The sequence below is a fragment of the Ranitomeya variabilis genome, chromosome 8 (genome assembly GCF_051348905.1).
Source record: "Ranitomeya variabilis isolate aRanVar5 chromosome 8, aRanVar5.hap1, whole genome shotgun sequence".
NCBI classification, from domain to species: Eukaryota; Metazoa; Chordata; class Amphibia; order Anura; family Dendrobatidae; genus Ranitomeya; species Ranitomeya variabilis.
The window spans coordinates 152,547,210-152,571,451 of NC_135239.1; the positions used below are offsets into that span (position 1 = coordinate 152,547,210).

The window sequence follows — 24,242 nt, forward strand, 5'->3', positions numbered from 1 at the left end:
CGTCTCCTCACAGTGTGAGCCCCTCTCCTCAGTGTAGCCCGTCTCCTCAGTGTGAGCTCCTGTCCTCAGTGTAGCCCGTCTCCTCAGTGTAGCCCCTTTCCTCAGTGTAGCCCGTCTCCTCAGTGTGAGCCCCTGTCCTCAGTGTAGCCCGTCTCCTCAGTGTGAGCCCCTCTCCTCAGTGTAGCCCCTCTCCTCAGTGTAAGTGCAGGACTCCCCGCCTGTCTCTGACAGGATCTGCCTCACACTCCCCGCAGATGGCGCAGTCAGCTGATTTCTCACTGTGCCGCCGTCAGCTGACTTATGACTCACGCGTTTCACAACGTGCAGTGACGTGCCCGGCCCCGCCCCCTAACGACTTCCTCAGTCCGTTGTGTCGGTGGAGTCGGCGCGGCCCAGAGATATGGCGCTGAATAAGAACCATTCTCAGAACGGCGGCGTCATCGTCAACAATGGCGAGAGGTGAGTGTGTCAGTTGCTGTGGAACTACAAGCCCCAGAAGGTCATCAGTTCTCTTAGGGAATAAAAAGGCTGCGGAGCTGATGTACACGGGAGCTGTCAGGATAGAGGCACAACTACTCCCAGCGTCCTCCCTTCTGTGCAGGTGGGAGCCGTAGTCTCAGTGTCCCGCAGGAGGCTCTGAGATGTTCTGTCCCCCATTCTACCAAGGTAGTCCGGCTGCCCCGTCCGTCACCAGTGGCCGGCAGTCCGGCTGCCCCGTCCGTCACCAGTGGCCGGCAGTCCGGCTGCCCCGTCCGTCACCAGTGGCCGGCAGTCCGGCTGCCCCGTCCGTCACCAGTGGCCGGCAGTCCGGCTGCCCCGTCCGTCACCAGTCCCCTGCCGCCGCCACACACTGTACTGTCCCCATCATCGCTGCAGCAGTCACATGACTGATGGATGGCAGCGGGCCGTAGAGTGGCAGGAGAGGGGAGTGAGCAGTTGTTGTTCTCCTGTAAGAGCATGTTCACACCTGCAGAAATACTGCGGTTTATTCTCAGGTTATTGCAGTTTCCCCTTTATATCTTTGTGTGTTTCTAGTGCAGAGTTCTTGTAAAGGGGACCGGTCGCCTCAGAAAGTGCTATTCATCTGCAGATACAGGGTTAATGTGCAGCGTTACACTGCATGCCTTCCTATGGGACTTCCGGGAGAAAATGAACTTCTTTCCTCCTTGGAGCTGCCAGCTTTCAGTCATGGGGGGCAGAGAGTGGCGGCTAACCCTTTCCCCTCCCCCCATCACTTTGACAGCTGGCTGTACCCACGGATGCTGCAGAGCATTTTGCCTGTGTGTGCTGGGACCTGCTTACCTCCGTCGCTCAGTGAGTGGTGACTGGAGCCGCTCTGAGCAGGTCCCCATGACTGAAAGCTGGTGGCTCCTGGGAAGAAGTACGTTTATTTTCTCCCTGTAGCTGCGATTCCGGTAAGGCTGCCGGGCAGTAGTGTAACTAGGTAGCTGCAGAGTAACCCTATATCTTAATGTAAATGGCAGGTTCCCTTTAAATACTCTGAATTTAAACTCAATTACCTCATGTACATGCAATTGTAGGCACAAAACTCCAGACAGTTCTGCAGCGTCTTTAAGCACAAAGTCAGCATGAGTTTTCATGTGACCACAAACACTTTGCTTGACCAACTTTTGGGCCACCCCTTTTATAACATTGGTTTTAATCCTAAATGTCTATTTAATGTCATAATCTAATCATTCCTGTTTTACTTTAATTAAAAAGTGGCCACAGTTCTTCACTACTTTAACTGCTTTTAATTAATTTATAATTTGTTTGCCTACTTCTGTTTTGATGTTTTGTTTAAAAATCCTCACTTCATGCTGTGATAGTCAAACGACTCGTCATCAGGGGGCAGAGGTTGTGGTCATTGCCACAGCCTCCGCCCCCACCCTGAAACAAATGTCATCAGCTAATCCCTGCTCTGCTGAGTGATATTCCTTTTTAGTGCACAGTGACAGTGCTCTCCCTCGCCAGTTATGACTGGAAGAGAGGTGCACTGTCAGTGCGCATTGTAAGGAGGGAACACGGCAATCAGAGATCAGCCCTGCCACCGAAAGTGACATCTGTTTGTTTTTTTTTTTAAATTATTGGGAAAATAGGAGCTTCACTTTCATGTTGTATTTTAAATTCCACTGATCGCTAGTTAGACAACCTGTCAGCAGGATTTAGGGTATGTGCACACGTTGTGGACTCTCTGCGGATCCGCAGCGTTTTTTGCAGTGCAGAAACGCTGCAGATCCGCAATTGATTTACAGTACAATGTAAATCAATGAGAAAAAAAAAATGCTGTGCACACTTTGCGGAAAATCCGCTGCGGAAACGCTGCAGTTTAAAAGAAGTAGCATGTCATTTCTTTTTTGTGAATCTGCAGCGGTTTTGTACCCATTCCATTATACAAAACCGCAGGGGTAAAAACCGCAGGAAAACCGCAGCAAAAACGCACAACAAACCGCAGGTGCGTTTTCTGCCAGGAGAGACAGAATCCGCACCAGAAATGCCTAATCCGCAACGTGTGCACATAGCCTTAGTCCTATAAATTAAAGGTATGGCTGTAATGGCGCTGTGATTCCGATTAATATGATACCTGATGTGTAGGGATCCGCTCAGTGGCTGCTGAATACTCACTTTGTTAAGTTTTCATAAAATGATGTCTCGTGTGCTTTGGGGTGGTACGTGGGTCTTCTAATTCTTCATCCCCCTTCTTGTACAGGTCCCTGAATCAGTGAGTTGCCTCCTTTTTAAAATGGCGCTCCACCGTCGCTATCATTTGTGGACGGCACCTGCGCAGTGTCAGTCTGCATCATGTGTGCAGGGCTTCAATAAAATGGCGCCAGAGGTGTTGAAGTCATGCACATAGGATGCAGACTCGCACTGCGCAGGTGCGGTCCACAAATGATGGCGGCCCAGGATTTTAGAAAGTAGGCATATCACTGAATCGGTGACCTGTACAAGAAGCAGAGGAGGCTGGTGGGGGGGATAGAGAACCAGAAGAAGACCCTACCCCCATGTCTTGCCCAAAGCACAGTCATTTTCTGAAAACTTCACAAGGTGAGTATTCAGCAGCCACTGAGCAGATCCCTTCACATCAGTATCATATTAATCACAGCGCCATTATAGCCATGTCTTTATAGGGTTAAATGCTGCTGACAGGTTCTCTACAGTATTTGTGATTTATGTTCAGCGCTGCGTGTCATAATTCAGTGGCCGTGATGTGACTTATTGTACTTTCAGAAAACGTGATCTCATTTAAAAATGTACAATCTGCAAATCGTTTTATTAAATTGTCTCTCCCCTGAAAAAAGTGCAGCCACCAGCTATCTCCCTTGCTCTCCATTGTGTAATCTATCTCTGACAGCAGAGACCCTGAGATGCTTTACAGGAGGTGGTCCGGGCTTTCATCTGGAGGCCGTGAGAGGCTCAGTGTGTATTAGGGAAGTTTCGGTAGTTATAGTACTGTGAGAATGCTGATGGTGACAGTTCCTGGAACAATTGTACAACTGTGTATCAAAAGCAGTTTCAGCTTATTGTATGGGATGAAGGCAACAAGGCCATGCATTACTACAGGTCTGTGCACTTCTGTGATGGCAGAACTTCAGCAGCCTCTCTAAAAAGAAAGTTTCATCTGTGCTACCAAAGCGAGGAACATCTTCCCCCTGCTCTCCGGTTTGAGTGCACCTGGCAGGAATCATTTACAGCACCACTCCAGCATATTTTGTGTTTTTTCCAATCCTGAGTGGTGCTGGTAATGTAAGTTCCCTACTCCTAGTCTTATACTCGCCAGCCACCGTCGTCCGCTCTTCCTGGCGCTGCTCTGGTCCCACGACACTATTTTGTGACTGCAACCTCTGACTGACCGGAAATCAGAGATAACGGTCACCACCTCTCGGTGTAAGACTATGAGACCCTTGTCCTGGCTCTCATAGACTTACCTTGAGTAGTGACCTCTGGCTCTTACAGCAAACACCGGAGCCATCCGACAGGTCACAACCTGCAGAAGACCAGCGGGAGCAGAGGTGAAGATGGCAGCTGGTGAGTATATTACGTGGGGCATGGGACTTAGATTAGTGATAAATCCAAAATGTTTGATAGTTTGTGTTCTACCAAAACTCAGAAATGTGTCGGACACATCAGATCCAGTGTGATCTGCTGCCTAATCTGTGGACACCAGCTCGGGTGCCGTACAATGGCCGACAGCAGTGACACCCGGTCATACGTCTCTAGTGCTGAAGTGAGAAATCAGCAGATCGCTGTCACATGACTCCACGTGAGCGGAGGGAGGGCAAACAACCAGGGCGATTAGGGAATGGCTGATAGGAGAGATTAGCAGAAAACGCTCCGCTGCCTCTTACTAATGTTACTCACTCTTTTGTTTCTAGCGTCCTGAAAATGTGTAAAGATGTGGAGCTTTCCTTCAGTGACATGGCCCTCAAGACCGAAGCCTTCAAGGGCACGAAAAAGGGCTTGCTGTACCTCACCCCATACAGGGTAGGTGAAGCTGAAGTGTCAAATGTTTCCTTTAATTAGATGGGAAAAATATATTTATACACAGTATGCTGCTCCAGTGTAGCATTAACACCTGGGGAAGAGAATAATGTAGGACAGCTCCTGACCATGGATGACACATCTGGTATCAAGTGCTCGAGGTTTATGTACTGGAAGCAAGGCAAATGGCCGAGCATTAGAGAACTGGAGGCCGAACAACCCTTTTCACCCAGCAGCAATCTCTTCCAACTCCCCCGTACATAGCAGTACATAGCTCAGCTGAACAAAATGATCGGTCAATTCCATGTATACCCTGATCCTCTTGATTTCTAATAGATTATGTCCCCCCACAGTCATGAGACCCCCTTACATTAGATGGTTGGTGGATCTCACTAAAATTAGCTGGTTTAGACAATTTTATCTAATGTGTATGATGGCCTTAAAGGGGTTTTCGTCTTTCAGGACCTTGGGAAACAGACTTTGTAAAATAACAAACTGAGCAGGTACATCCCCCCCCCCCCCCCCCTCCCCTTCGCTTCATAGATCCAGCTACGGCTACCCGCCGCTCTTCCGGTCTCAGTGTTTTGGCAGCAGCAGTGACGTCATGTAAGCAATGTGTGTTACCAATAAGCCAATCACTAAGTGCAGCAGCGTTTGATGTCAACTGCGGCCTAGCCGCCTATTGCAGTGATTAAAAAGAGCGGTAACGTGATGGCACTGCTGCTGCCAGGACAGTGGCATTGAGCGGGCACTGGACCCTGGGAGGGTGAGAACCTGTTGAGTTTACCTTCCTGACCTGGGATGGGAGGCTCCATAGTTTTCTAGATTAGCACTCCATGACAACACAGGGTCAGCCTTTAGAGTAAATATTCAGGAGTACTGAACCCGCCACACAGCCTGAATATTTACTAACTAGATGGTGGCCCGATTCTAACGCATCGTGTATTCTAGAATATGTATGTATGTATATAGCAGCCACATAGTATATAGCACAGCCCACGTAACACACAGCCACAGAGTATGTAACACAGACAGCCACGGAGTATATAGCAGCGTTGGCACCATATCCCTGTTAAAAAAAATAAATAAATAAAAAGTAATAATAATAATTAAAATAAAAAAATAGTTATATACTCACCCTCCGGCGTCCAGCGAAGCTGTGCCGATGCGCTCGATGCTGCCGCCAGCTTCCGTTCCCAGTTATGCATTGCGAAATTACCCAGATGACTTAGCGGTCTTGCGAGACCGCCAAGTCATCTGGGTAATTTCGCAATGCGTCTCTAGGAACGGAAGCTGGCGGCAGCATCGCGCGCATCGGTGGACGTCGGAAGGTGAGAATAGCACAATTTTTTTTTTTTAATTATTATTTTTAACATTATCTTTTTACTTTTGATGCTGCATAGGCATAGTAATTTGTTGACAATTACTGCCTGAAGTCTTGAACTCATGAACATCACCAGACGCTGTGTTTCCTCCTTTTTGATGCTCTGCCAGGCCTTCACTACTGTGATTTTCATTTGCTGTTTGTTTGTGGGCCTTTCTGTCTGAAGTTTAGTCTTTAAAGGGAACCTGTCACCCCGTTTTTTCAGTATGAGATAAAAATACCGTTAAATAGGGCCTGAGCTGTGCGTTACAATAGTGTATTTTGTGTACCCTGATTCCCCACCTATGCTGCCGAAATACCTTACCAAAGTCGCCGTTTTCGCCTGTCAATCCAGGTGGTCAGGTCAAATGGGCGTGGTGACATCGCTGTTTCTTCCCCCAGATCTTGCTTATTTTTCCGTTGGTGGCGTAGTGGTTTGCGCATGTCCAACTGCCGAATCCACAGCGCAGGTGAAGAAAAAGAGCGCGATCAGCGCTATTCCCCTTGTTATCGGTGGGGTCGGCCATCTTCCTGAGGCCGCGCGTGCGCAGATGGAGCGCTCTGCTGACCCGGGGCTTCAGGAAAATGGCTGCGGGATGCCGCGCGTGCGCAGATGGAGATCGCGGTGGCCATTTTTCTGAAGCCTTGGGCAGGCGCAGTGAGCGCTGGCCGTCTGTTTTCTATGCGTACGTACGCCCTGCCTGTGAATCCCAGCCCCCCAGTGTCTTATGATTTATTCATACTACGAGGCTGGGATTCCTGGGCATGCGCATTGTGTGTCTAAGCCTCTCACCCTCTCCCACCGCCTGCTACACACACACACACACACACACACACACACACACACACACCAGCTGTGAGGATTTGGCAAGGTTCCAGGCGATTGCACGGAGGAGGGATCACCTGAGGATGCACACGCTGTAGCAGGCGGTGGGAGAGGGTGAGAGGCTTAAGGTGCCGTCACACTCAGCGACGCTGCGGCGATCTAGACAACGAGCCGACCTAAACTGGATCGCTGGAGCGTCGCTGTTTAGGTCGCTGTAGAGACGTCAAACACAGCAACTCCAGAACGATGCAGGAGCGATCCAGTGACGTAACGGCGACTCGCTTATCGTTCTCGCTGGTTGATAGCTCCATGTCTGGCATTGCTGGCGTCGTTGCTTTTGATGTAAAACATGACGATACACGCCGACCTAGCGACGAAATAAAGTTCTGGACTTCTAGCTCCGACCAGCGATGGCACTGCGGGATCCAGATCGCTGCTGCTTGTCAAACACAACAAGATCGCTATCCAGGATGCTGCAACGTCACGGATTGTTGTTGTTCTCGTTGCAAAGTTGCTGAGTGTGACGGTACCTTTAGACACGCAATGCGCATGCCCAAGAATCCCAGTCCCGTAGTATGAATAAATCATAAGACACTGTGGGGCTGGGATTCACAGGCAGGGCGTACGTACGCATAGAGGATAGACGGGCAGCGCTCACTGCGCCTGCCCAAGGCAGGAGAAAAGAGCGCAGGCGCCGCATCATTTCAAAACAGCGGTGGTGAGGAGGCGGCGCCAAGAAGATGTGAGTGACAGCTGTGTGTGGCGTCTAAAGCAGGGGGGAAAGGCCTGCCTCCTTGACGGAAGACAAGGTATTCTGGACAAATTATAAAACTGATTATTTCGGCAGTTACAGCACACAGAACTAAAAGAGCCACCTTGTCAGAATGCAGCATTACTGCTGCACAAGGTGGCTTTTAGTTAAAACCACCTGGGGGGGTGACAGGTTCCCTTTAAGGATGGCTTGTTTCACCTGCATGGAGAGCTCCTTTGACCACATGTTTACTTCACAGCAAAACCTTCCAAATGCAAGCACCACACCTCAAATCAACTCCGGGCCTTTTATCTGCTTAATTGAGAATGACATAACGAAGGGATTGCCCACACCTGTCCATGAAATAGCCTTGGAGTCAATTGTCCAATTACTTTTGCCCCTTTAAAAACAGTGGCACATGTTAAGGAGCTGAAACTCCTAAACCCTTCATCCAATTTTAATGTGGATACCCTCAAATGAAAGTTGAAAGTCTGAACTTCAACTGCATCTGAATTGTTTTGTTTAAAATTCAAAAGCACAGGTTGGCTAATTACAGGGCAGTGCAGCCACAGTCATGAGGTGTAGAGTTCTCACAGGGTTAGTGCTTCCCATCTATCTATATAATTGTCTAAGGCAGTGATGGCGAACCTATGACACGCGTGTCAGTGCTGACACGCGTAGTCATTTTCAGTGGCCGCCGGCCGCGGCCCCATAGAAATTGCATCCTTAAATTGCATGGCGAGCCGTTCCGATTTTTTTATCGGATCGGATGCCATGCAGGAGGCCTGTAGGCCGAAACAACAGAGCTCCGGCGCAGAGCGTCTAGGCCTGGGACTTCCGGTAGACCCGGCGCAGCTCCCGGAAGTCCCAGGCCTAGACGCTCTGCGCCGGAGCTCTGTTGTTTGGGCGGCGTTGCGCTGCTCCCTGCTGGGCCGGCCGGAAGTTCGGGCCTACCGGAAGTCCCAGGCATAGTATGTTCCCCCCCGAACACCAGGGAGTCTGCTGGAGTGTACACGGCATGGATCCACCCTAGAAGCAGAAAGTCAGCGCCAGTGAGCAGGAGGTCGGCGGCGGCACAGGCAGGCTGGCTGCACAGCGGAGGGGGCAGCCTGCTGCAGAGCACGGCCGGCGGAGAGCACGGAGCGGAGCCGCGGAGAGCTGCTCATCGCGCTTCACTCTCCGTCACCGCAGCCAGCAATGCATGGCCTCCCAGCGGCAGGAGGAAGCAGGCGGACTCTGGCCACGGCTCACGCTCCCAACCCCCTCCCGGGGGGGAAACACACACACACACACACTTGAGCCATTATTGACGGAGCTACGTGTGCTCCGAGGAAGCGATCCCAGGCCAGTTCAGAGGAAAGGAAGTGAACAAAAATCCTCAGAGGAGCTCATCACACGCTATGTATGGAGGGCGCCTGCCATTGTCGCACACTGCCCCTGGTGCCGCCACTAGAATGACTGGGGGTATTGTAGAGTACACCAAGGGCCGGAGGGAGAAAAGCAAAGGACTTTCACTAATGTCCTGGACAGTCACAGGACACTTCTAATTATAAGCTAGTGATTAGCATCTGCCCTGCACCCCAGCATCAGTGTACAGGAGGGACCCATCATCTGCCCTGCACCCCAGCATCAGTGTACAGGAGGGACCCATCATCTGCACTGCACCCCAGCATCAGTGTACAGGTGGGACCCAACATCTGCCCTGCACCCCAGCATCAGTGTACAGGAGGGACCCATCATCTGCCCTGCACCCCAGCATCAGTGTACAGGAGGGACCCATCATCTGCCCTGCACCCCAGCATCAGTGTACAGGTGGGACCCAACATCTGCCCTGCACCCCAGCATCAGTGTACAGGTGGGACCCAACATCTGCCCTGCACCCCAGCATCAGTGTACAGGTGGGACCCAACATCTGCCCTGCACCCCAGCATCAGTGTACAGGTGGGACCCAACATCTGCCCTGCACCCCAGCATCAGTGTACAGGAGGGACCCAACATCTGCCCTGCACCCCAGCATCCGTGTACAGGAGGGACCCATCATCTGCCCTGCACGCCAGCATCAGTGTACAGGTGGGACCCAACATCTGCCCTGCACCCCAGCATCAGTGTACAGGTGGGACCCAACATCTGCCCTGCACCCCAGCATCAGTGTACAGGTGGGACCCAACATCTGCCCTGCACCCCAGCATCAGTGTACAGGTGGGACCCAACATCTGCCCTGCACCCCAGCATCAGTCAGGAGGGACCCATCATCTGCCCTGCACCCCAGCATTAGTGTACAGAGGAGACCCATCATCTTAGTTCACGGCACCCCACACAAGTTAAATAATAGCAAGACCAACAAAAGAAACCAACTGACAGATGAACAAAGAAGTCACTAAGCAAGTAAGTTAATTATAATTATACATATTTGTTATTTAAACTATACATGTCGCAAAATTATGGATTTTTTATCAAGGTGACACACCACCCAAGTTATGTTCGTTTTTTTGGCGAATTTTGACACACCAAGCTCAAAAGGTTGCCCATCACTGGTCTAAGGGGTACTTCTGTCTGTCTGTCTGTCTGTAACGCAAATCCCGCGTCGCTGATTGGTCGCGGCCTGCCGGCCACGACCAATCAGCGACAGGTGCAGTCCGGCCGCGAATTCGCCCCTCCCTACTTCCGTCCAGTCACTGCCCGCTCCATGCTCCCCTCCAGTCAGCGCTCACACAGGGTTAATGGCATTGTTATGCCGCGGTGTAACGCACTCCGTTATTAACCCTGTGTGACCAACTTTTTACTATTGATTCTGCCTATGCAGCAGCAATAGTAAAAAGATATAATGTTAAGAATAATGAAAAAAAAAAAAGAGCTATTCTCACCTTCCGACGTCCACCGATGCGGGCGATGCTGCCGCCAGCTTCCGTTCCTAGTAAAAACATAAATGTTAAAAATAATTTAAAAAAAACAAAAACATATTCTCACCCTCCGAAGTCTGCCGCAGCCTTACCCGCTCCTCGCGCTCCGGTCCCAAGAATGCATTGTAGCGGTCTCACGAGATGATGACATGGCGGTCTCGCGAGACCACTACATGATCTCAACTCATTAGCACAATGCATTCTTAGGACCGGAGCGCGTGGAGCATTGGTAAAGGCCTCGGCTCGATCCGGGGGCCGACGGAAGGTGAGTATATAACTATTTTTTATTTTAATTATTTTTTTAACAGGGATATGGTGCCCACATTGCTATATACTGTGTGGGCTATGTTATATACTGCGTGGGCTATGTTATATACTGCGTGGGCTATGTTATATACTGCGTGGGATGTGCATTCTAGAATACCCTATGCGTTAGAATCGGGCCATCAGCCAGGGATCTCATCAAAGGGAGGGAATCTGTCACCCCTGGGGATGCTATTACTATGGGCATACAGGTAATAGAATGGTTGAAATAGTCTTACCTGTGTGCCTCATAGCTGCGGTCTAGTTGTTGAGAAATTGCATTTTATTCTTTTAAGTTAATGATTTCTTCCATGCTCTGGGGCTCACGGTTCCTGAAAGAAATGTCTCCTGGCTTCATGATCATACCACCCATACCAAACCTTATCTGCCCTGCTATGGGCAGTGTCTTCATCCTTCTTCTGCTCAGTAGCGGTGACTCGCCGGAGCCTGCGCAGAAGAAGGATGAAGACCCTGCCCATAGCAGGGCGGATAAGTTTCGAGTAATAGCGCGAGTGCAGGGAGCAGGATTACTGCACGTCACAGTATGATAATGAAGCCAGGAGGCAGAGCTTTCCTCTAAAAAGTAGTGATGAGTGCTCGCTCTGGTCACAGCTGATACCTACAGATGCCTGCTGTATACTACGGCCAGCATATACCACATGTGGATCCAGCGCGGATGTGGAGGGATGTTGAATTGCACTGCAGGTTTTCCCCTTAAGTTATTATGAGATTGATCTATCCTGTGAAAAATTACTGAGGAGGTACACTTTCACCTTTTCTAATGCATCATGCAGCTCTTGACAATTTACTCAGCATGTACACAAGACTTCTTAAAATCTCGAACACTGCTGTCCTGTATAATGCTTATTTTTGTTATAGGGGATTTGTCATGCTGAACATGGTATAACTTATATATTTTCTTCATTTAAATCCCTGATCTTTTAGTCCTCAGGTGTCCAGTGGGTGGTCATGCATAGCAATTGGCAGTCTTCCTTGAATCTGTGGAAAAGAACATGGAAATGGTGGTCAATGATTGCTAGGACCACCTACTGGACTTTTACACAATGAGAGAAAGGGGATTTATATAAATCAAATTCAATTTACTTAGAAAGGAGGATCCGAGTCATTTTACATAACAATATAAAGGTTTTATTAATACAAAAAAATAATTTGTCAAGGATACACATGTACACAAGGATTTGATCCAAGGTGAAGGGAAAGCAGTGGCCGGAGGCTATGGTCAAGATTACATAGTTATGAAGCAAATCACCAGTATGTTGTATAAAAAAAAAACAAACTGCTCCTGAAGAAGCGACATCCACGCGAAACGCGCATCGGGGTATGTGGCTGCAGTCTTGGTAGGATCCCTCATTCAATGGGTAATTAACCTTATATTTTCCCTAATCCAATTTATATATATACCGCACACCAAAAAAACCTATGTCACTCCACAGTAGGAATTGCATAGCAGCATGTTGGTCTAGACTGTTTGCTTGCCATGTTTGGGTATAGAGTACTATATTAAAACAACTAGACATTGGAACCTCTGTGCTGTTATCTGCTAAGGAAATTTTTTGATACAACATATTGGTGATTCGCTTCATAACTATGTAATCCTGACCATAGCCTCCGGCCACTGCTTTTCCTTCACCTTGGATCAAAACCTTGTGTACCCACATCAGATTTTATAGTGTAAGGGTATGTGCACACGTTGCGGATTTCTTGCAGAAATTTCCTGAAGAAAACCGGAAATTTTCTGCAAGAAATCCGCATTTTTTTTTTTTGCGTTTTTTTAGCATTCTGCAAGCGTAATTAGCTTGCAGAATGCTAAAGTTTTCCAAGCGATCTGTAGCATCGCTTGGAAAACTGACTGACAGGTTGGTCACACTTATCAAACATAGCGTTTGACAAGTGTGACCAACTTTTTACTATAGATGCAGCTTATGCAGCATCTATAGTAAAAGATAGAATGTTTAAAAATAATAAAAAAAAATTAAAAAAATGCTTATACTCACCCAGACATCTCCTCACCGGCGTCCGTTCCTCTTCCTATAGCTGGTGTGTGCGCACAGGACCTTCCGTGACGTCACGGTCACGTGAGCGGTCACATGACCGCTCACGACCAATCACAGGACAGTGACGTCATCGGCAGGGTCCTTCACCGCACATCAGCTACAGGAACCGAAGCGACAGCGTGCAGTGGAGGCGGGAAGACATCGAGGGTGAGTATAGGACTATTTTTTATTTTAATTCTTATTTTTTGACCACTTATATGGTGCCCAGTGCGTGGAGGAGAGTCTCCTCTCCTCCACTCTGGGTACCAACCGCACATAATCTGCTTACTTCCCGCATCGTGGGCACAGCCCCGTGCGGGAAGTAAGCAGATCAATGGACCCCTAGGTGTGCGGAATCCCCTGCAATTCCGCATTTTAATGAACATGTTGCTTTTTTTTCCGCGATGTGATTTTTTCGCGGAAAAAAAGGCTACATTTGCACAAAAAATGCGGAATACACTTAAAATAATAGGCATATGTAAGCGTTTTTTTCGCGTTTTTATCACGTTTTTATAGCGAAAAAACGCGAAAAAAACGCGAAAAATACTTAACGTGTGCACATGGCCTTAAACTGTAACACAGAATGCAGATATGGAACACTCGCTTATCGCTTGTCAAAGGCAAGCAAGTAGTGAGTAGTACTGTCAGTCACTAAGTAGGACCCCCTACTGGACTCCTAGCCACAGAGGGATTTAGATGAATGAGAAAGAAGTTATACTGAATCTTTCCACCAATCTATAAATCAATCTGTTCTGCTCCTCCAGCTCTGTACCATTGTGCTGCCCACAGACAGGACTGCATGTGACAGGTCCTCCTTAAATGTACCCACAGTAGGCAGTGGTGACAGCGAAAGGTGACCGTGGTGTTGATTTCATGCTCTTCCAGGTGATTTTTCTTAGTAAGGGGAAGGATGCGATGATGTCCTTTATGATGCCGTTCTACCTTGTGAAGGGATGCTCCATAGAACAACCAGTGTTCTCTGCAAACTACATCAAAGGAAATGTCAGTTCTGAAGCAAATGGTAAGTTCAATACTGAATAAGGCGAATTGTATTTTCAATAGTTTCAAAACTGAGGCACAAAGTAAATGAACCAAGAAGCGGTATGAAGTTAGACTGGACAGCATTCATGTGCTGGGTGATAAATCTGCTGCATCTTTAGGAACATTTGTCTAAGTTTTCATTCTCTGCATATTGCACAAGAATATTAAATTGCCCCATAGTCTTTTAATGTCTAATTTTATGCAGAGATTTTCATTCACAAAACCATTACATTTTGGCACTTGGTACAGCTGCAAACCACCACATGTGTGCTCAATCAAAAAATCCTGCACCTTTCTTTGTCCAGGCGCTTACTTACCAAAGTCCAAGGAGCGGTAAGGAAATAATGCTCAGGGCACCCTTCCTCACTGCAACCATGGCATATAAATGCATTACATAGACCTCAATCCTTGAGGCAGATTTACACACTTTGTAACCCGTTTAGCATCTGTATGGCTAGGTTCACATTGTGTCAGGGCATTCCGTTAAACAGATGATCTACCGATGTGTCCCAAATTCTTTAATTTTGCGATTGCGCTAACGCATGGTTGCAATGCATCGGCATGCGTTAGCAACAGAGTTCAATGCACAGCGAACGCTTCCGTTCAGTGTGCGTTAGCCATAACGGACCCGAAAACGCGGTAGTCCGCGTTCAATGGTGTCGCAACGTAATGGACCATCGCTAATGCATGACGATTTTGACATGCATTAGGATGCGTTATGCTAATTGAAGTCTATGGGCACGTTAATGGATCCATTACAAAGCGTTAGTGCCGCTTTGAAACGGATCCGTTAAACGGATTGTCCTAAAGCGATGTGAACCTAACCTATCGGTGATATAGATCATTTTAGGCATGCACAGATCTGTGATCGCCCACACTTGTGCTCTAAATATACAGGAAACCCCGACATAAGCGCTCAGTGCAGAGCACAAGATAAATGTGAGCCAAGCCTTATTCCAGTTTAGAGGTAGAATGAACAAATAGACAGCAGTACAAGAATAGTTCTTATTTTTATTTTTGTGCGGTTTACCGTGTGTTGTAAGCGATAAGGCGGATCTATTCTTCGGGTCGGTGCGATTACAGTGATACCAGATTTATATTGTGTTTTGTATGCTTTGCTCTTTTTACAGAATAAAAACAATATTTTACAAAAACGAATTTGTATTTGCACAATCATATTCCGAGAGCTATAACTGTTTTATTTTTTTTTACCACATGAGTCCTATTAGGAACTGATTAGTTATTCATCTGTATGGCTTACGACAGGTCCCTGATCCCTCACTGACCTGCCCCCTATATTACATACTGAATATAATATGTATTGGAAAATAATAAACCAAAAAAATCATTGAGCCGGCAAGTGCCTGCGCTGTAGCATGATTGCATCTATAATATGCATTCAGTTATTTTATTTAATGATATACATTTATTCTGAAAAAAAAAATATTTCTCATAATGGCGCCAGCTTTTTTTTTTCCAGAATAAATGTATATCACTAAATAAAATAATTCAGTTTGTAAACTAGGGATCAGTGACCTGTCAGAAGCCATACAGATGAATATCTAATCAGAGCACCACATGAAGACCCCCACATGCCGCCCCCGGAGCACGGGCATATCATTAACACAAAACTGAAAATAAAGATTACACAACAACCACAAGACGAATCTCATGAACCAAAGTATCATTGTAATCAGTATAACGGTGTCAATCTGACAGTGTCTGTAGGTTACTCAGCACAATCCTGCGGACAGGTTCATTTTAAATATTGCTGTTGAGATTGACAGTGGTATTTAAAGGGAACCTGTCAGCAGGATTGTGCACAGTAACCTACAGACCGTGTCAGATCGGCGCCATTATACGGATTACAATGATACCTGGTGATGAAATCCGTCTTGTGGTTGTTGTTTAGTTTTTATTTTCAGTTTTGAGTTAATGAGATTCTCGTGCTCTGGGGCGGCTGGGGGGGTCTTCATGGATTTTTTGTGTTTTGTTACTTCACAACCTGAAATTTCACTACTAATATGTCTGCATCCAGTGGTGCTGTCATGAGACAGCACTGCCATGGCATACTGGAGAGTTCATACATTACTTAAATTGATGAATGACCTTACTAAACCTCATCCATCCAAGTGCTATACATGTATGCCCCCCAAACAATGCCCCCATCTCTGTCTGTGACAAGTTAATTATACTAATGCCACACTGTAATTGCTCTAAATGTTTCCTTCATTTCCAGGTGGTTGGGAAGGACAGGCGTCATTTAAGTTTACCTTTAACAGTGGTGGAGCTATTGAATTTGGGCAGCAAATGTTTAAGTTGGCAACCAATGGTATGTTTTGTTTTTTTTTGTTTTGTTTTTTTTCTTGTTTTAATCTTTGTTTTGATCAGACAGCAGTTTAATTCTTGATGTTATAGAACAAATTGAGGCTCTGTGGTATACACGTATACATTAGGAGGATTTTCTGACCGGCACTGGCATTGGTTTTTCCTATGTTTGCAGAAGGATTATGTATCAAATAGCATAACTGGGAAAATAAAAGGGTATACCCCTGTAAGGTGGTCTAAAAGACGATCATTTTGCCTTCCATTGGGTGAATGGGTAAGTTTGGCGCATGTGATGGGAGCTTTTTTAGCACTTAAGCTCACTGGATACTGCAGACACATAGTTAATTCTGCCTCACATTTAATAACCCAGATTATTTTTTACTGTGGATTGAGTCACTATGGCGCTGATTTATCAAGATCTGCAAACTGAATGTTTTAGTCTTCATTAATATTGGTTAACTCTTTTGTTTAGCTTCTAGACCACCACATGTTCCTAATCCTGGCTATGGGTACACTCCTGTTCCTGGAGTTTATGGTCCTGGAGGATACCCCCCTGCTCCTGGAGGATATGCTCCAGCCCCTCCTGCGGGACCCTACCCCTATGTGCCAGCTATGAATGGATATGGTCCAGCACCTCAGCCCATGGGTTATCCATACGCCGCACCAACAGGTATTAAAATGATAGAGAAGTTAATGAAGCTCTTCCAGTAACCTTTTTTATTCGTTAAATGTGTGTATTCGCATGTAATGAAGTGTGGGTGTACTATTATTATGGTCATCCACCGTTCTGTCTCCGGTGTCCAGCGCCGTTCTTCTCAGTGACATCACCACCATGTAGACTGGCTGTGTTCTGCGTCACCCTGATGTCTGTTTTGCAATGAAAGCCTGTAGAGCTCCATAGACTTTCATTGTAAATGCGACTTCCTGCTCATGCGTAGCCCTTTGTGAGCCGGATAGTCAGAATTTCTGTGCTTCCTTAATATGTAAGCCATTGACACGTCATAGAGACAGCTTTGATTTTTGGGGGTCCAGTTACCGTTTCCATCACTGACCTTCATAATGAAGGAGCCGAGGTGTTCGGTCAACTGTCAAAATTATTTTAGATGCTGTTTATTTTCTGGGACATACTGATAGTTTTAAGCAAGTGACTATTCTTGATAAGGACGTGCTATAGTTTCTCGTAATATCTAATATATAATTGCCTAGAATACTACTTCCTGCAATTTGTGCCAACTTCCGTGGCTTTGTCCGGAGCTAATGTCCGGAGCTAATGTCCGGAGCTAATGTCCGGAGCTAAGTGACGTCACCAGTGTCCTACACCCAGGCAGAGCACAGTGGCCCCAGGCAGAGCACAGGGGCCCCAGGCAGAACATGGGGCCCCAGGCAGAGCACAGGGGCCCCAGGCAGCATATGGGGCCCCAGGCAGAGAACAGTGGCCCCAGGCAGAGCACACACCAAATCGGAGGCCGAGGGGCCCCGCCCACCAAATCGGAGGCCGAGGGGCCCCGCCCACCAAATCAGAGGCCGAGGAGCCCCGCCCACCAAATCGGAGGCCGAGCGGCCCCGCCCACCAAATCGGAGGCCGAGAGTCTCCGCCCACCAAATCGGAGGATAAGGGGCCCCGCCCACCAAATCGGAGGCCGAGGGGCCCCACCAACCAAATCGGAGGCCGAGGAGCCCCGCCCACCAAAAGTAAGTGCGGCCCCAAAAGTAAGTGCGGCCCCAAAAGTAAGTGCGGCCCCAAAAGTAAGTGCGGCCCCAAAAGTAAGTGCGGCCCCAAAAGTAAGTGCGGCCCCAAAAGTAAGTGCGGCCCCAAAAGTAAGTGCGGCCCCAAAAGTAAGTGCGGCCCCAAAAGTAAGTGCGGCCCCAAAAGTAAGTGCGGCCCCAAAAGTAAGTGCGGCCCCAAAAGTAAGTGCGGCCCCAAAAGTAAGTGCGGCCCCAAAAGTAAGTGCGGCCCCGGGTGCAAAAGTAAGCGCGCCCCCGGGTGCAAAAGTAAGCGCGCCCCCGGGTGCAAAAGTAAGGCTACGTTCACATTTGCGTTGTGCGCCGCAGCATCGGCGCCGCAGCGCACAACGCAAACAAAAACGCGGCAAAACGCTGCGTTTTGCGCCGCATGCGTCCTTTTTGGCCGAAAGTTGGACGCAAAAAAAATGCAACTTGATGCGTTTCTTGCGTCCAACGCTTGCGGCCATACGGCGCACAACGCAGCACAACGCATGTCCATGCGCCCCCATGTTAAATATAGGGGCGCATGACGCATGCGGCGCCGCTGCGGCGCCCGACGCTGCGGCGAGGACCGCAAATGTGAACGTAGCCTAAGCGCGCCCCCGGCCCCGGGTGCAAAAGTAAGCGCGCCCCCCAGTCCCGTGTGTGAAAAGTGCTGCTGTAAAGCTGGTAGCGCTGTTCAAGCACCATGTATTTCCTTCAGGAAATGCCCATCTAATATATAATTGCCTAGAATACTACTTCCTGCAATTTGTGCCAACTTCCGTGGCTTTGTCCGGAGCTAATGTCCGGAGCTAATGTCCGGAGATAAGTGACGTCACCAGTGTCCTACACCCAGGCAGAGCACAGGGGCCCCAGGCAGCATATGGGGCCCCAGGCAGAGCACAGTGGCCCCAGGCAGAGCACAGGGGCCCCAGGCAGCATATGGGGCCCCAGGCAGAGCACAGGGGCCCCAGGCAGCATATGGGGCCCCAGGCAGAGCACAGGGGCCCCAGGCAGCATATGGGGCCCCAGGCAGAGCACAGTGGCCCCAGGCAGCATATGGGGCCCCAGGCAGAGCACAGGGGCCCCAGGCAGAGCACAGGGGCCCCAGGCAGCATATGGGGCCCCAGGCAGAGCACAGGGGCCCCAGGCAGCATATGGGGCCCCAGGCAGAGCACAGTGGCCCCAGGCAGAGCACAGGGGCCCCAGGCAGCATATGGGGCACCGGGCAGAGCACAGGGGCCCCAGGCAGCATATGGGGCCCCAGGCAGAGCACAGGGGCCCCAGGCAGCATATGGGGCCCCAGGCAGAGCACAGTGGCCCCAGGCAGCATATGGGGCCCCAGGCAGAGCACAGTGGCCCCAGGCAGAGCACAGGGGCCCCAGGCAGCATATGGGGCCCCAGGCAGAGCACAGGGGCCCCAGGCAGCTTATGGGGCCCCAGGCAGCTTATGGGGCCCCAGGCAGAACACAGGGGCCCCAGGCAGAGCACAGGGGCCCCAGGCAGAGCACAGGGGCCCCAGGCAGAGCACAGGGGCCCCAGGCAGAGCACAGGGGCCCCAGGCAGAGCACAGGGGCCCCAGGCAGAGCACAGGGGCCCCAGGCAGAGCACAGGGGCCCCAGGCAGAGCACAGGGGCCCCAGGCAGAGCATATGGGGCCCCAGGCAGAGCGCAGTGGCCCCAGGCAGCATATGGGGCCCCAGGCAGAGCACAGTGGTCCCAGGCAGAGCACAGGGGCCCCAGGCAGCCTATGGGGCCCCAGGCAGAGCACAGGGGCCCCAGGCAGAACATGGGGCCCCAGGCAGCATATGGGGCCCCAGGCAGAGCACAGTGGCCCCAGGCAGAGCACAGGGGCCCCAGGCAGAGCACAGGGGCCCCAGGCAGCATATGGGGCCCCAGGCAGAGCACAGGGGCCCCAGGCAGAACATGGGGCCCCAGGCAGAGCACAGGGGCCCCAGGCAGCATATGGGGCCCCAGGCAGAGCACAGGGGCCCCAGGCAGCATATGGGGTCCCAGGCAGAGCACAGCGATATTTTGGACCACTGTGCGGTGTTTCAGACCCCCTGTGTGATGTCTGGGGCCCTGTTCTTAAGTATATTAAAGATTAAAGTAACGTATATTAAAGTATATTATAGATCAAATTTGACACGTTTATGAGCACCATTGAGTGATATACTCAAGAATGACATAATTTTTCAACATTTTATGGTTTCAAACTGTAAACACTCAGAGTTTTGTTTACTTCAACCAGAAAACCTTAACGGTTCATAAAAAACTTGACTGTTCAGGATATGATAAAAGTCATAGTATTCTGAATCTTTAACTTATAAAGATACCTTTACATGGGGTGATTATTGGTTCCAGAGAGGCTTTCGGCCGATAATCGTACACATGGCTGGTGACAGGACAATACAATATAAACGTTCAAAGGTAAACACTGATAACATTAAAATCTAATATATAATTGCCTAGAATACTACTTCCGGCAATTTGTGCCAACTTCCGTGGCTTTGTCCGGAGATAATGTCCGGAGATAAGTGACGTCACCAGCGTCCTACACCCGCTCAGGGTGGACAAAGATATATGCCTTCGTGGTGCGCGGCACTTTTCTGATTGGTTGCCGCCTGCCGCGAGCGACCAATCAGAAATGTGCCGTACTGTCAAGAATTGTCAAGAGCTGGTGAGTGCAGCCATTTTTTGTTCTTTCTTACTATTATTTATTAATTGTATTATTCTTACATTTGAATAAAGTAAGTATATATGGATTCTAGACTCCCGATTCTTTAGAATCGGGCTGCCATCTAGTTGTATTAATAAAGGACTTATGCCTTTTGAGAAATATTTATGTGGAATTCTGCACCATTATTTAGTCGTCTGTGGCACCTTAAAAGCTTAGGCAAAAAAATAGTTATAAATGATCTCCACTAGGATATTTTGGACTTCGTTTAATACGTGGCCAAGCATTATTCTTGTATTGATGCGTTATTGCAGTCACGAGATGTATGGGCAGACCTGCCATGATTATTGGTATAGCATGAAAGCTGGCCATCACGAGCTGTGATTGGAGGATCCCAGGTAGGACTTGTCAGGGTAAAGAGACGCCCTGCTGAGCATCTGAGTAAAACAGCAAAATTGTGAAAATACCATGTCAGAATAAAGAATGTATGATGTATACCACCATAGGAGCAGTCGGGAACCTATTACCAGGGGGCTGTGAAGTCGGTAATACAAACCTCCAACTCCTCAATCTCCATGACTCCGACTCCCTCATACCAGGGCTGTGGAGTCTGTAAGCCAAACCTCCAACTCCGACTCCTCAATTTCCATGACACCGACTCTGACTCCACCAAAATGGGCTCAGACTCCTATTCCATGACTCCGACTCCACAGCCCTGCCTTTTACATATGTACCTTGTAAACTCAATACCCGAACGCCATGGTCAATGTTAACCGTGACTCCAATATCTCCTCTCCATCTGGTCCTCAGCTAGCTACACCTGTACGGTTCCTTTACACTTTGTTTTGGCTCAGATTCTGGCTGATTGCTTTGTGGAGCCTTATTTACATAGGCCTGGATAAAATTTAACACCTTCACTATTAACTATATAACTATTTTGAAAAGGATGTAAAATGAAGGTGCCTGGATGTGTTGTATTTGATTCTTTCTGTTTCGAGTCACCTACAGGTCCTTCTCAAAAAATTAGCATATAGTGTTAAATTTCATTATTTACCATAATGTAATGATTACAATTAAACTTTCATATATTATAGATTCATTATCCACCAACTGAAATTTTTCAGGTCTTTTATTGTTTTAATACTGATGATTTTGGCCTACAACTCCTGATAACCCAAAAAACCTGTCTCAATAAATTAGCATATTTCACCCGTCCAATCAAATAAAAGTGTTTTTTAATAACAAACAAAAAAACCATCAAATAATAATGTTCAGTTATGCACTCAATACTTTGTCGGGAATCCTTTGGCAGAAATGACTGCTTCAATGCGGCGTGGCATGGAGGCAATCAGCCTGTGACACTGCTGAGATGTTATGGAGGCCCAGGATGCTTCAATAGCGGCCTTAAGCTCATCCAGAGTGTTGGGTCTTGCGTCTCTCAACTTTCTCTTCACAATATCCCACAGATTCTCTATGGAGTTCAGGTCAGGAGAGTTGGCAGGCCAATTGAGCACAGTAATACCATGGTCAGTAAACCATTTACCAGTGGTTTTGGCACTGTGAGCAGGTGCCAGGTCGTGCTGAAAAATGAAATCTTCATCTCCATAAAGCATTTCAGCCGATGGAAGCATGAAGTGCTCCAAAATCTCCTGATAGCTAGCTGCATTGACCCTGCCCTTGATGAAACACAGTGGACCAACACCAGCAGCTGACATGGCACCCCACACCATCACTGACTGTGGGTACTTGACACTGGACTTCAGGCATTTTGGCATTTCCTTCTCCCCAGTCTTCCTCCAGACTCTGGCACCTTGATTTCCGAATGACATGCAAAATTTGCTTTCATCAGAAAAAAGTACTTGGGACCACTTAGCAACAGTCCAGTGCTGCTTCTCTGTAGAAAAAAAGTGGCTTTACCTGGGAAATGCGGCACCTGTAGCCCATTTCCTGCACACGCCTGTGCACGGTGGCTCTGGATGTTTCCACACCAGACTCAGTCCACTGCTTCCTCAGGTTCCCCAAGGTCTGGAATCGGTCCTTCTCCACAATCTTCCTCAGGGTCCGGTCACCTCTTCTCGTTGTACAGCGTTTTCTGCCACATTGTTTCCTTCCAACAGACTTACCATTGAGGTGCCTTGATACAGCACTCTGGGAACAGCCTATTTGTTGAGAAATTTCTTTCTGGGTCTTACCCTCTTGCTCTTGAGGGTGTCAATGATGGCCTTCTTGACATCTGTCAGGTCGCTAGTCTTACCCATGATGGGGGTTTTGAGTAATGAACCAGGCAGGGAGTTTTTAAAAGCCTCAGGTATCTTTTGCATGTGTTTAGAGTTAATTAGTTGATTCAGAAGATTAGGGTAATAGGTCGTTTAGAGAACCTTTTCTTGATATGCTAATTTATTGAGACAGGTTTTTTGGGTTATCAGGAGTTGTATGCCAAAATCATCAGTATTAAAACAATAAAAGACCTGACAAATTTCAGTTGGTGGATAATGAATCTATAGTATATGAAAGTTTAATTGTAATCATTACATTATGGTAAATAATGAAATTTAACACTATATGCTAATTTTTTGAGAAGGACCTGTATATATTTGGGGTTGGAAAAAATCAGTAAATCGCAACATCCTAGTGAGATGCTTATCTTTAGTGATTTGGGTAAGCGATGGTCTTTATAGCTGTAGGTCACTGGATGTCAGACTTGCTTGTTAGGGCACATTTTCATGTGCCGATCGGGGCTTTTATACTACCTATAATCAGTGCTAGTCGGTCTGCGGTTGTATAATGGCTTGCTTAGACAGTCCGAGAAACCTTCTGTGCACAGGATGGTCGTTAGCACAGTCGCAGAGATCATCTCTCCATCAGCAGCACACTGCCAAGTTTACATCGGTAATGTGCTTCTGAGAGCAATAATTGCTTAAAAATTATCGTTTTCGACAAATGAGCCTTCTGCTTGTTTGTTACATTATGGCCGGCCTATTTAGATGAGAAGAGATTTGGAAACAAGCTGTCACAGGAACACTTGTTCCTGGTTATCAGGACGTCTAAACGAGCCGTTAGTTATTCTCCTGTATCAAGAAGATAACTAACTGCAGCGCTGGGATTCTGGCGCCAGAACTGATTGTATTATAATGAAGACGGGAGGCAGCGATTTCTTACAGCACCGCATCCTGGAAAAAATCATTAAAATAAGGAAAGAATATAGGATTTCTCAACAAGACCATTAATATGAGACAGACAGGTAGGACTAGTGTAACATTTCTATGCCCATATTAATAGGTCGTATATGTCGCAAGGGTGACACTCCCTTTAATAGTGTCTTTAGTAGGTTGCAGTGATATTCATACCAGTTATATTTGGCCTTTAATCTTCAGTATGAAAAAAAATGTTTTTCTTTGTTTAAAATGTAGTTTTTACTTTATCCTTTTATTACACTACCACAATTTTACAAAGGATTTGATTCATCCCTATTTACTCTGTAATCTAGGTCCTGGGATGTTTCCACCTGAAATAAATCCTATGTACATGGCACCTCCACCACCTTACCCAGGGCCGCCATATTCTGGAGCCCCTGCCCCCACTGTTCCCTCAGCTTGGGCAGAACCAGGAATGCCAGGTAAGAATGGGACCAATATGTAGGAAAGCAAAAGCAGTATTACAGCTTATGAGCACTAGATTCTGCCGTGGGACGTTGATCCAAGTAACTAGTCTGGTTCCGGTATGTGGAGTCAGGAAGGAATTTTTCCCCTAATGTGGAGCCATTAGTGTCTGCCTCATTAGGTGTTTGCCTTCCTCTGATTTATTGGTGAAG

At 47.9% G+C, this 24,242-nt stretch overlaps 1 protein-coding gene across 2 annotated transcripts in view; it reads left to right on the top strand.

Annotated features, from left to right (window-relative positions):
• Positions 1 to 226: 226 nt before the first annotated feature.
• WBP2NL (WBP2 N-terminal like) overlaps positions 227 to 24,242 on the top strand; it is a 28,751-nt gene continuing 4,735 nt past the window's right edge. Inside the window, exons 1-6 of one of the 2 annotated variants that reach the window (XR_013218535.1) lie at positions 227 to 459; positions 4,377 to 4,485; positions 13,565 to 13,700; positions 15,960 to 16,052; positions 16,521 to 16,718; positions 23,919 to 24,047. Coding sequence is in view for 1 of the 2 variants with exons in the window: in XM_077277364.1 (XP_077133479.1) it covers positions 401 to 459; positions 4,377 to 4,485; positions 13,565 to 13,700; positions 15,960 to 16,052; positions 16,521 to 16,718; positions 23,919 to 24,047 (724 nt within the window). In the remaining variant the exon portion in view is untranslated. The remainder of the gene's footprint in view (positions 460 to 4,376; positions 4,486 to 13,564; positions 13,701 to 15,959; positions 16,053 to 16,520; positions 16,719 to 23,918; positions 24,048 to 24,242) is intronic. The other variant, XM_077277364.1, reaches the window with a different exon arrangement.